The sequence below is a fragment of the Myxocyprinus asiaticus genome, chromosome 40 (genome assembly GCF_019703515.2).
Source record: "Myxocyprinus asiaticus isolate MX2 ecotype Aquarium Trade chromosome 40, UBuf_Myxa_2, whole genome shotgun sequence".
NCBI classification, from domain to species: Eukaryota; Metazoa; Chordata; class Actinopteri; order Cypriniformes; family Catostomidae; genus Myxocyprinus; species Myxocyprinus asiaticus.
Window position 1 is genome coordinate 40088391 of NC_059383.1, and position 12769 is coordinate 40101159.

At 41.8% G+C, this 12769-nt stretch overlaps 1 protein-coding gene across 1 annotated transcript in view; it reads left to right on the top strand.

The window, feature by feature from the left end:
- The window catches only part of LOC127430812 (guanine nucleotide exchange factor subunit RIC1-like), a 54934-nt gene extending 42631 nt beyond the window's left edge, over positions 1–12303 (top strand). Inside the window, exons 17-26 of the mRNA XM_051680902.1 lie at positions 38–176; positions 282–398; positions 1540–2277; positions 2393–2551; positions 2649–2785; positions 5291–5586; positions 5706–5906; positions 5992–6169; positions 7240–7428; positions 10025–12303. Coding sequence (XP_051536862.1) covers positions 38–176; positions 282–398; positions 1540–2277; positions 2393–2551; positions 2649–2785; positions 5291–5586; positions 5706–5906; positions 5992–6169; positions 7240–7428; positions 10025–10316 — 2446 coding nt within the window. The 3' untranslated portion in view covers positions 10317–12303. The remainder of the gene's footprint in view (positions 1–37; positions 177–281; positions 399–1539; positions 2278–2392; positions 2552–2648; positions 2786–5290; positions 5587–5705; positions 5907–5991; positions 6170–7239; positions 7429–10024) is intronic.
- The last annotated feature ends 466 nt before the right edge of the window (positions 12304–12769 follow it).

The following is a 12769-nucleotide window of genomic DNA, read 5'->3' on the forward strand; positions in this document are numbered from 1 at the left end:
CTTTCAAATGTCTCTCTCTCTATCTCTCTCTCTGCAGTCCGAACCCGTCCGCCAGTGTGGAGTTGTTACAGGAAGTTTCAATGTCTCGCTATATTCCTCACCCTGGTCTGGTCGTATCTGTGACCCTCACGTCAGTACGAACAGAGACTGGGATCACACTCAAAGCCCCACAGCAGGTACACACACGCACACACACACACACACACACACACACACACACACATACACTCTCATTCTCCTGTTCGGTCATCTGTTATAGCGTCTCTCTCTCTGTGTTTCAGGCCTGTTCGGCTGAGAGTATCTTGTTAAATTTGGCTGGTCAGCTGATAATGCTGCAGCGAGATCGCTCCGGTCCACAGGTACGAGAGAAAGACACACCAGCCAATCAGACCAAACTGGTAAGTGTATGTCCCGCCCCCTCAATGCCAGTGTTATTATTTATCTCACTTTTATGATGATAGGAAATTTCACATTTTCATTTAAACATTCTCATGTGTTTCGATTTTAATAACTTCTGTGTTTTGGTGAGTACTGTGAAAGAGTTTATCAGTCGGGCTGGATGATGCATCCAATATCATGATGATTTTACAGCCAACATAAAATTAAGCTAGTGTAGACTAGTCGCGATCCTTCCTTGTTTTACGACTTTTTCATGTTTAAATAAAAATATATTTCTGTTTATTACCATGCATTGTTTTATCAGTACATATAAATGAATATGATGAAATATAGTGTTTATTTAGTGAAAAACTGTTTAATTATTGATTATTTTTAACTAGATATTCCTTTAATTTTACTTTACTTGGTTGAAATTATGTTTTCTCTGATTGTAAAGAATAATCGTTTTTAGCCTAAATACTGTACATACATGTCAAGATTAGGGCTGTGAATCAATTACATTTTTATTTGTTTTAATTCCGTGATATGCCGATAAATTGATAAATTAATCCAATCGCATATCGCGTTAAATCGTCAGACTCAGCCCTAATCGAGATGATATATCAAAAGGCTGAAAAATAGTTTTTATCTACAAGGTGGCCCCTATGCCACTATGTTTGATCGCTCATATCTTAAAAATGCATAAAGGCGTTTGCAAGATTTTTGGCGTACTTCTACGACTTTTTGTAAACATTAAAATGACGTCACTGTGACATCATCGTGAGCAACAATTTATAGCTACAAATAAATAAATAAATTGCTTGGCCCAAAAAGAACGGGGCAACATGGCGAAAGGGAAGCACCATTGAAAATTTAGCTAAACGATTTGCTTATTTATTTGTAGCAAGTTGTTGCTCACGATGACGTCACAGTGACGTAATTTTACAAAAAGTCGTAGAAGTACGCCAGAAATCTTGCAAACGCCTTTATGCATTTTTAAGATATGAGCAATCAAACATAGTGGCCTCGTTTGTTTTTTGGGCCACCTTGTATATCGCTCAGTCCTACTTATCGGCAAATACTGTTTGGGTTGTAACTTAGCTTCAGTTTTTTAAGTTTTTATTGACATTTTATTAAAACATATATAACATCCTGTCCCAGCTACCGTTCTGTCCACCAGTGGTTTTGGCTCAGTGTGTGGAAAACGTTTGGACGACGTGTCGCAGTAACCGGAAGAAGCGTCACCTGATGGAGGCGCTGTGGCTGTCGTGCGGAGAGGCGGGAATGAAGGTGTGGCTTCCTCTGTTCCCGCGAGACCACCGCAAAACTCATTCCTTCCTGTCTCGACGAATCATGCTCCCGTTTCACATCAACATCTACCCGCTGACCGTCTTGTTCGAAGACGCTCTCATCCTGGGTGCCTCCAATGAAACGATGCTCTTCGACGGGCTTAGCGCTCAGAGTTCCTCCTCGAACTCCCCAGAGCCGCTGGAATCTCTTTTCCCGTTCTGCACGGTGGAGCGGACGTCGCAGATCTACCTCCACCACATTCTCCGACAGCTGCTGGTGCGAAACCTGGGCGAGCAGGCGCTGATGTTAGCGCAATCCTGCGCGTCTCTGCCGTATTTCCCTCACGTTCTGGAGCTCATGGTGCATGTGGTTTTGGAGGAAGAGGCCACATCACGAGAGCCCATCCCTGATCCACTGCTGCCTACTGTAGCCAAGTTTGTGACTGAGTTTCCCCTCTTTCTGCAAACCATCGTCCACTGCGCTCGGAAGACGGAGTACGCGCTCTGGAACTATCTGTTTGCCGCGGTGGGGAACCCCAAAGATCTGTTTGAAGAGTGTTTGATGGCGCAGGATCTGGACACGGCAGCTTCGTACCTGATTATTCTCCAGGTGAGGTGGGACAGGGGTGGATAATTTCCCCCTATAAAGAAAAAGTGTTTTAGTTTTACTAACTCCGATTTTGCTAGTCGTATTTGTGTTGATAATGTTTTTGTTTTCAACTCAGAATATGGAAGTTCCTGCAGTAAGTCGTCAACACGCCACTCTGCTCTTCAACACGGCCCTCGAACAGGGCAAATGGGACCTCTGCCGTCACATGATCCGATTCCTCAAGGCCATTGGTTCAGGGGAGGCCGAGACTCCGCCCAGCACACCCACTACACAGGTGAGATGCTGGGCAATATTTTGACTCAAGTTTTGACACATGCAATGCAGTGATTTCAGATGTAGATTCAGATTTTGAGTTTTGTGCGTCTGTGCAGGAGCCGAGCTCTACCGGTGGGTTCGAGTTCTTTCGTAACCGCAGCATCAGTCTCTCTCAGTCTGCAGACAACATCGCAGCGGGCAAATTTAACATGCAGAAGACACTGAGCATGCCCTCTGGACCCTCTTCTAAAGGGTAACACTTGACATTTATATGCATTCACATATTTTGTTGTCCTAACACACACACATATTCAAGAGTTTAAACATATGAATAGAAATGTATACTTTGTGTAATCTCACTTGCATGAAGCTACCTTAAAGTGAAGTTTTAAAGCTACAATCAACTCATAATTTAACGCACTGAAACTATAGTCCAATTACTCTTTTGAATGTTGTTTTTAACTTCATGTTACTAACAAAAGACAGCAAACTATTTTAAACTTAATTTTGTGATAATATAATCTATTTAATAAGGATCTCAATTAGGGTTAAAGCATTAAACTTTCCCAAACATATTTACATTAAATAAAACTAACAAACAAACAAAAACAGCGGTAAGGTTGCCCCAGATGTTACCCCAGTTAATGCAATGCTGGGACTTATGTGAATACTATTGGATAATATTCATTGACATGAACAGTCACTTAGATAGGGTAGCATAGCTAACTATCTTGGGTATGCTAGCTTAGCGTAGTGTGTAGTGTTTCGCTACTTTGTAGCGCTTTTGCCTTCTATTGTTACTTGCTGGAAAATAATTTTCATTACTGGAAAAACGTCATAGACTGATATATTGGCCAGGGCGATAAATCGGCCGATATTTGGCCATTTTGTGAATACTGACATCGCCCGATAAGTGTTAGCTTGGCCGATTAACAGAAGTGTTAATTTTCCCTTGGTGTCAGTTCCAAAATCTACCAATAGATTTGTCAATGGATATTTCTTATTTTCAAGTTTACGCAAATTTAAGTAAATATTGCATAAATGAAGTGTTTGTTTTACAATAAAAAATTTTTTGTACATCTGTGTATTGGGGTTCACAGGATGGGCAAGTAGGAGGCGGGAACCAGCAGAACAATCAACATAACTTTAATGACATAAATGAACTTAAACAAACATAAACACACAGACTCACACACACACAGTGTGTCTCTCTCTCTCTCGAACTGGCGCCTCCGGCTCGTCTTTATCCCCCTCCCGGTGGATTAGGACAATTCAGTGCCGGGCATGCGTCCTCACGGCCCGGCCACGTCCTCCTCCTCGTCACACTCCTCCACCGCCCGATTCAGGCCGGGGGAAACCTCCAGCATGACGTACTCCCCTCCCTTCCTGGAGGGGAGTTGTTGCCCTTCCGGCCGTCCTTCTGCTGGCAGGTCTTCCCCGCCTCTCTGGAGCCCTGGGAGAGACAAGGGGAGGGATAGGGAAAGAGCGAGGGGGGGAGACAGAGAGAGAGAGAGAAAGTTGGTCCCCGGACACGCCGTTGCCTAGTCCTTAGCCACTCTTCCGCCCTTTGGTAGACGACAGCTGCTCCTCCCGAGTCATCTGACCCCTGTCGGACGGTAACGGCTCCTCCCCTTCCTGGCAGACGGCAGCGACGACTCCAACTCCCGGTGGCCGGCAGCGGCGACTCCGTCCCCTGGCGGACGGCTGCGGCGAGGACTTCACGACAGCACCTCCCTCCTCCTTCCCAGAATTTGGCACCAGCAGGAACCGGCAAACAGTCAACATAACTTTAATGACATAAATGAACTTAAACAAACATAAACACACAGACACACACACAGCAGCCGTGTGTCTCTCTCTCGAACTGGCGCCCCCAGCTCGTCTTTATCCCCCTCCCGGCTGATTAGGACAATTCAGCACCAGCATGCATCCCCATGCCCGGCCAGGCCGTCCTCCTTGTTACAATCTAATTTGCTGGTGTTAAATTGTATTATGCTTATCAGCATTTATATTGGCCATCCTGCTCTCTAGGTATCGGTATTGGCATCTGCCACTGAAAAACCCATATCGGTCAGCCACTAGTTAGTATCGTAACTAGTTAGCATTTTTGCCACGTCTTGTTACTTGCCGGAAAATTAAACTGAACTTAAATCTTAATATAGTAAGCATATTATAAGTGAACCCAACTATTGAGTGTCTACATCTGAGATGTTGTTCGTGAGTAGCGCTCAAACATTGCGCACTGCTATGAAAGCTAAAAATAGCTGCGAGCGCATCACCAGCCTGCACGTGCGTATGTGTATCAACAAAGCGGCGCCATTTACTAACATGCTGGCACTGCACATGCTGTATATTTACTTATTGAACAGTGTTTTGTGATTAAACAGCCTTTTGTGATTTACAGAACTATTGCATGTTTTGAAGTGGCTTTGAATAAAATGCAAACACAAAGTATCGGATTTGGATCGGGCTCGTCGGACCGATAACCGATCTGTCTAAAAACATCAGTATCGGAGCCGATACCGATCCAGGTATCGAATTGGTGCATCCCTAAAATATACCGATAGATTCCTGCTGGCCATCCTGCTCTCTAGAAATAAGTATTGGCATCTGCCTTTGAAAAACCCCTATTGGTCAACCACTAGTTTGCATCATAACTTCTATGTTAGTTACTCCCCAACACTGAAGTGCTCACAGCAAAACATTGTTTAAATGGTTTCACTGAAGAGAAATGTGTGTGTGTGTTGTGTCTCTTCAGTGGCGATCGGTGGTGTAAAGAGAGCGACTCTGCAGAGAATCTCTACATTGATGTGATGCTGTGGAGACACGCGAGACATCTGCTGGAGCAGGTGAGACTGCGAGATCTCGGCTGTTTCTCTGCTCAGCTGGGCTTTGAGCTGATTGGCTGGTTGTGTCGGGAGCGGACACGCGTGGCACGGGTGGACGATTTCGTTACAGCCCTCAAATGCCTGCACAAAGACTTCCTGTGGCCATTCCCTGTTATCTCAGTATGCTCCATTAGCTCGCCGCTGAAGGATGGACGCTGCCGTCCAGGTGTGTGTTTTTTTTTTTTTTTTTGTATTATTTTTTTATTTTTTTATTGGAACGTTGGGTTTTGCTGCTGTACCTTTTAAGACCTCTGTATTTATGATTGGCTCTTTCTGTTATCATAGTGTTGAGTTCTCGTTTGCTGAAGTCGCAGTCAGCTGACAGTTTGCTGAACAGTGACATGGATACCACGCCCCCTCTGGTCACCATAGCTAATCACAGCTGGCTTGATGGTTTGGGGGCGGTGCCAAAGGAGCTGGACTCCGCCGCCTCTCACGGAGGGCCACGGACACAAGAGGCGTTTCTGTCTCCCCTTATTAACAAAGGTGAGACTGGTAGAGTCTGCCTGTTTATCCGCTTGTCTCTCTGTCTTTCTCATGTGCGTTCTTGTTCTCTGTCTCATCCGTTCAGGAGAGGAGTGCAGTATTGGTTCAGCTACTGATCTGACTGAAACCAGTTCCATTGTGGATGGTGATTGGATGATGGTAGATGAGAATGTCTCCACCCTCAACCTCAGCCAATCAGAGCTTGAGCACATCTCAATGGAGCTGGCCAATAAAGGACCGCACAAGTCTCAGGTGCAACTGCGGTAAGTGATGATGTCATCAACAGGGGACCATTAAAATCTCTGGGACTGATGAGGTCATTGGGTAGATTCAGAGTGGCATATTACTATACTTCTAGTTTCAAGGGAAACTATATGGATACGATTAATTATGTTGGTTGGACAAAGCCAATATACTGTCATTCTACAAACTTTTTTGAGGATCCTTAAACTGAGACCAAAAGTTCTATCACTAACTCCACCTTGAGCTTTCAAGTTTTATCCATAAAACTTGGCACAGACCTTCAGACTGTTCTGGAATAGTGTGCTACATCTTTTCAAACTGATTGGACTTAGTTTTCGCACAAAAAACCCCCAAAGACATACATTGATGGAATGTTCTATTGACGGAATGTTCAAACGGTCCAACGGAATGCTCGTTAATTCAAACTTAAAATATAAAAAATTCAAATGTAAACAAACCCACTGAAGGCCTTTGATCTGCTTTAAGTTTCTCTCTCTGTATATATACTGTATCTATCTGACTATATCTAGCTTATTTGGCTGTTTTTCTTACTGTGATGTCTGTAGAACCATCAAACTTTCAGACAAGGCTTTGGAGAGTCTTGACAAACTTTACCTATCTAGCTGCAACTATTGTATCATTCCTTGTTCAATACCCTCAAAGAAATCATATAATAACATATGTATACTGTATGTTTACAAAAAAACTACATGTACTACTTCAGCAGTATGAAGTATGCATACAATGCATTGAATAAAATAAATACTGGGATGACCTACTACATTTATTCCACCACATTTTACTCAAAAGATTGCAAAATAAACATTTAGTAGCAAGATAATTGCATGCCACTCACTGAATTAAACAAAGACCATTATGAGGTCATGTGACAGCTATGTAGCATACTACAGTTTAAAATCAATCATCATTACATACTGTAAAGTGTTTCACATGCTACATTTAATAAATGCTTTGCATACTGTGCTGCTATTCACTTCTGAACGAAGCCCTCATCAAATGAATCGTTATGAATCAGACCAAACCAGTCTGCACAGGTATGCATGTGTGTAATTGTTTGTTATGATTTCAGGTATCTCCTGCATGTGTTCATGGAGGCCGGTTGTCTGGAGTGGTGTGTGGTCATTGGTCTGATCTTGCGAGACGCCAGCGTCATTAAACAGGTGGTGGGGTTCTTGGACAGTCCAGAAGTTCCACCTGAAACGGTTCAGTGCATCAGAGCAGGTCTGATCGCTGTCGACATCTGGGCCTCAGCTGATTGGTCAGTATCACAGAGCAGTAAATTTAAACATGCATGAAAAACTTTGTTTTTGGTAACATTTTACAATAAGGTTTTATGTTTGTTGCTAGTTAATGTTAATAATGGTTATTGTGCAATAACAATAAAATTATTAGGTAACAGTTTACAGTAAGGTTGTTTTTGTTAACATTAGTAAATGCATTAGTTATTATGAAAAATGTATACAGCATTTATTAATCTCGCAGCGTTTCCGCGGGTCTTAAAAAGTCTTAATTCACCCTTCCGCAAAATAAGGCCTTAAAAAGGTCTTAAATTGGAGCAAGAAGTCTTTAATTCATAAGGTCATGGCATTAAATGTTGTATGAGGGATTGTTTTCTCGTTGTGTTTAAGTAGGGTGACCAGACGTCCCGTTTTGAAGAAGAAACTTTGTAATTATGTCCTGGTTTCAGCTGGTAGGCTCACTGATTTTTTTCTACTTACATTTGATGTACTCGTTCTTCTCGCTGTTGTCTTCGGTATCGTTTGCAGAGAAGAGGAGCAATTTCGAAGCACTGCACGTTGATTTGATGATACTTTCATTCTAGTCTTTCTGCAAATCTGCTGAAATGTATCTGGATACCATGGCAATGACGTCATACGCTTGGCGCGCACTCTTCGTCATTCTGTCAGTCAGCACAAGTAGAAATGCACCAATATAAAATGTGTTTTCAACAACGAGCTGAAAGAAGCCGATCCATTTCTTCATGCAGCACGTGAATATGTAAGCGAGTATTTTTCTGTAATGTTCATTTCCCCACGATTTACATAGTACAAGCACTTATATGTGAATTTTTGTGATGTCATTTCATAATTACACGTGCAATATGACATCATATGGATAGGATAGGCTACATGGAATTTGTACATTTAAAAAAAGCTCAAATGTGGTTAAATCGTGAAAAAACTAAATCTAAAATAAAATATACATTTTCACAAACTATATAGCCTATACAGTTAAGTGCAGAAGTTTGCACACCCCTTTTGTTTTTATAAGTTTCCACACCCTTCAGAATGTACACAAATAGCCTATAAGAGATTATATTTTTATGTAGTACTGCCCTTCAAAAGCTACATAACACAAAATGTACTCTTATTTACACAAATCATACTGTTCAAAAGTTTGCTTTTATGTTGCCTTCTTGAGCATCAGTAATGGTTTGCACCTTTTGTAATAGTTGTGTATTAGGGTGCTTTCACACTGGCAGTTTAGTTCGAAACACAGCACGGTTCGCATGAAAAATTGGTAATGTGAAAGCTGTCATGCGGACCCGAGACTACCTGTAGGAGCTGGTCTGAGTTCGGTTGCAATGGAACTGTAGCGCGATTCGCGTGAATGTGAAAGCAACTTGGACTCGTGTGCGCACTCGTTCAGGAAGTAAAGTAACCTGCGCATGCGTTTTAGCCGATGACGACATCATTAGTTTCGACTAATAAATATAGGGTATAATAGGAGATGACAGTGGCGATAACTTCACCTTGGACATGAGCGTGAATAAGCGTGCAGTGTAAACAAAGATGCAAATGAATTTCTTGCAATCAGCTGTCTCCTCAAAAAACGCCGTTTGCGAGCAGCAGCAATCCGACTTCCCCTGGACATCTGATGAGTTACGCCATGAAGCGCACATATACGCAGTTGTCGTTCACTCTGCTGTGCATAATGGCACCAAAATAACAAAAAAACAAAAAGTATGATGAGTCGCGTTGTGTTCTCCATGCGTGTTTGTGATGACGTAAGATGAACGCAAATGGACCGGGGTTCGATAGAATCAAGTGAGTGTGAAACACAGGAATGTACCGGCTGTCACGTGTTCCGGCTGAGGACGCTGTTCACTGCCGTCAGTCACAGTCGCACAGTTCAGGACAGCAGCGCTGCAGTACAGATGGATGTTTATCTGTTTGGTGAAGTTGTTTACCTGCTATAATGTTTGGAATTGTGTACAGTATGTTGTGTGGTAGGGGTCATGCTTTTACGAACATTACTCGTGTTTCAGGGGAAGTTACTGTGCATGTTTACTAATATGAATGACTTCATATTATTGTCATGTTTAATAAAGTATCATTTATCCCCATTATTGCTCGTTTTATGTTTTTAGTTTACAGTGTTATTACAGTTTCACTTGCTTTATCCACTGCCCATATCTAATATCTTCTTCTATTTACAGATTCTCAAGACGTTTCTTCTTCTGTTTATATCATTTAATTATCATCATGATTGCACGAAAAAACGACTCACGTAAAGTGTTCTTCTGAAAACTGTTTGCAGTTTCAAGTTTCAACCACAGATGTCGCTAGAGAGCACAAAGTTACGTAGTGCAGCTTTAACTAATGTTAACAAATGGAACCTTATTGTACAGTGTTACCAAATATTTTATAAAATTCCTTATCCAGTATTTAGAAATGGAAAGTTCTGGAAATTCATTGATGAAGAGGTGTTGAAACCCTAAAAGGCCAAGACCACATAAATAAAAAAAATGCATTGGTGCACCAGTAGTCTCATTGAAACAAAACAGATAAATTTGTTTATTTATGTTTTATACTCTCTCTCTCTCTCTCTCTCTCTCTCGCTCTCTCTGTTAGTCTGGGCTACAAGCCGTTCTTGAATCTGATTCGTCCTCAGCTGCTTAAGTTGATGGAGGTTTCCGTCGAGCAGGTGCAGCCCGAAGCGTTCCAGCCGTCTGGCGCATCAAAACTGTCCGAAACGCCACTGCTGCTCAGAGCCGAAGACTCGCGCGTGACCGTCGTGTCAGGTCACTTGCTGCCACTAGAGGGCTCTCCCAGAGTGAATGCCCGACCGCTGGAGGACACGCCCGTGGAGCTGGAGGAGGAGGAGACGCTGGAGGAGGGATCTTACGACTGCACGCTATCATGACCTCACTTGGCTCTAGATGCTTTTACAAAAAAGTTGGAAAACTGCGCTCAGATCCGATGAAATCAGCCTGACAAACAAGTGTGTGTGTGTGTCTCAGACTGCATTTGTGCTGTTCTATGATCATGTTACGTGTGTGTGTGTGTGTGTGTGTGTGTGTGTGTGTGTGTGTGTGTTTGCACTGTCTTTTTATTTGCGCTCCATCCTGACTGCAGAGTTGTGTGTTTTCAACATGTGGTCAATTGCATCAGTGTTTTTGTCTCTTTTCTCCTCTGTATGAGAATCAAACGTGGCCCCAGAGCAATTCGGGCGTTTACCCTTTTGTTATGGCATCAAAACTCGGCCCTCCCAACCAGCTGTGCACCAAATAATGCTTTTAGAAAAACACACCTGCATTTATCTCTCTGTATGTGTGCAGGTTTTGCTTTGACGGGTAAAACTGAACTAGATTTCCAATGAAAATCAAAGGAATTGAGCATCGCTGAAGTTTAACCGATTATCCTGGATTAAGGCATCAAGTTTTAAATGTTAATTGTGGAATATCAATCATTGTGGCCACCAGATGGCTCAGTACAGAGCCTGATGTTTTATTTGACACAGGACACAAAGAAACCGAGCGATTGCAAACACAAAACCAGATATCAGTCACACTTGTAGTTGGTCAAACGCGTGATGTTTGTCGAGTTTAAGAGTTGTGATGTGTGCAGCTCTCCCTCCTGTGAAGTTGAACTTGAATCATGGATATTTGAAATGTTTTGCTCTTTTTTTGTTAAATAGTCTTTCGAAGCATTTTAGTCCAACTTTGGGGTGTGAATCATGTGTAAAAGTACTTTGCTATGGACTTGTGTCTACGGCATCATCCCCCTAGATTTGCCTCGAGCCCTCCACCACCACCCAGAAACTTCAAATGTTTCACTTCGACCCTCTGAACTGACGGCAAAACAGTCGACGCATCTTAGTACCAGCCCTGACCAAATGGTTTTTGCATTATTATTTATTTGTCAACATTGTTTGCTTTTCAGCCAACGTTACGTAAGGCTTCTTAAAAGGTATACATCTTTCTGTCAATAATCGTAAATAGTTTTTCATCGCTCTATCTGGTTTTATGTATGTGAGGAGCGGTCGGACAAAGAAATGAACTCTCATGCAGTTGTGAGTTTTTCGTTACATAATAAAAGTTTCAAGAACTCCAGCGACTCGCAAGAGCACCAGAGATGATTTCATCTGTCTTTAATTTGTATTAGAACGGCAGCGCTGCCCAGAATCAGTATTATTAATATAATTAGTGTTTCAACTTTGATGAACATCAGGCTAATCGGCGCTGCCTTGGGTTGGATCTTTCAGTGCAGAACGGACCAATCGATGTAACAGAAGGCTGGCGTAAACGCATGGCATGCCTTTGTGTTATTAATATGCATTATTGACAGTTCAGAGTATTTAGCGAGATCTTTATTTTAACATTTTATTTCCCCTGAACTGCTCGTCTCCCGATTCGAGTTTATGTTGTAATTATGTTGCACATGTGTAGGTGCCGTGAAGTTGTGATAGTGTTATTCACAAACCAAAGAGCTGCATGACATTAAAGTGTGTGTGTGTGTGTGTGTGTGTGTGTGAAAGATCACTGACAGGGTTCATAATGCAACATGGTACAAAATCCCTCAAATTCCTCTTTTCCTCTAACTACGTCACAGTGAAATACTGATGTTGCTCTTTGACATTTAACGGAGGATTTTATAGTTTAATTTTCTACTAAAGTGTAAACGTGATTTTCAAGGCGGCCCGTGTGCGAGTTGGTACTCTCAGTTAAAGGACTTTGAGACGTTGAGTATTTCTTCATCTGTACAGTTTAAACTCTCCAGCGACCTGGAAAATGTTTCCGGCTCTGGCGTTTCTCCTCAATGCAGTGTACAGACAATAACTTTTCTACTCCGTATTCTATATTTTCCTGTACATACAGATTACAGAACAATAAATTATTTTTTAAACATCATTTGCACTGTGTGGTTTGATTGTCTTGCTATGCAAGTTATGCAACGATTTGAACCTTTTAACTTTCGTAAAAGCGGATTTTATTAGAATGACAGAAGACTTAAATCGACGTTCTTTCGGAAGAACAAGTCAGTTCAGCAAACCATTTAATTACTATATCAGAACAGGGCTAAACCATTTCTGAGGACATTATAATAATAATATACGTTGAAGAGCAAGTTTGGTTATTAGTTTATTGTTACTGTGATTGATACATTTGAATTTGTGGACATCTAAAAACAATTGTGCTTCGAAATGACATTTTTTTCACAAGTCAACTGGCAAAATATGACGTTAGAATTTAGTGACTACAGTTTGTGAAATGCACCAGCTATTCTTGAAGAGAAACTGCTTTACATAATGTGAAAAAAAATCAACTTGGTTTGAAAATCATCTTTGCAGGTTCTACAGTATTCACTTTAGTGATT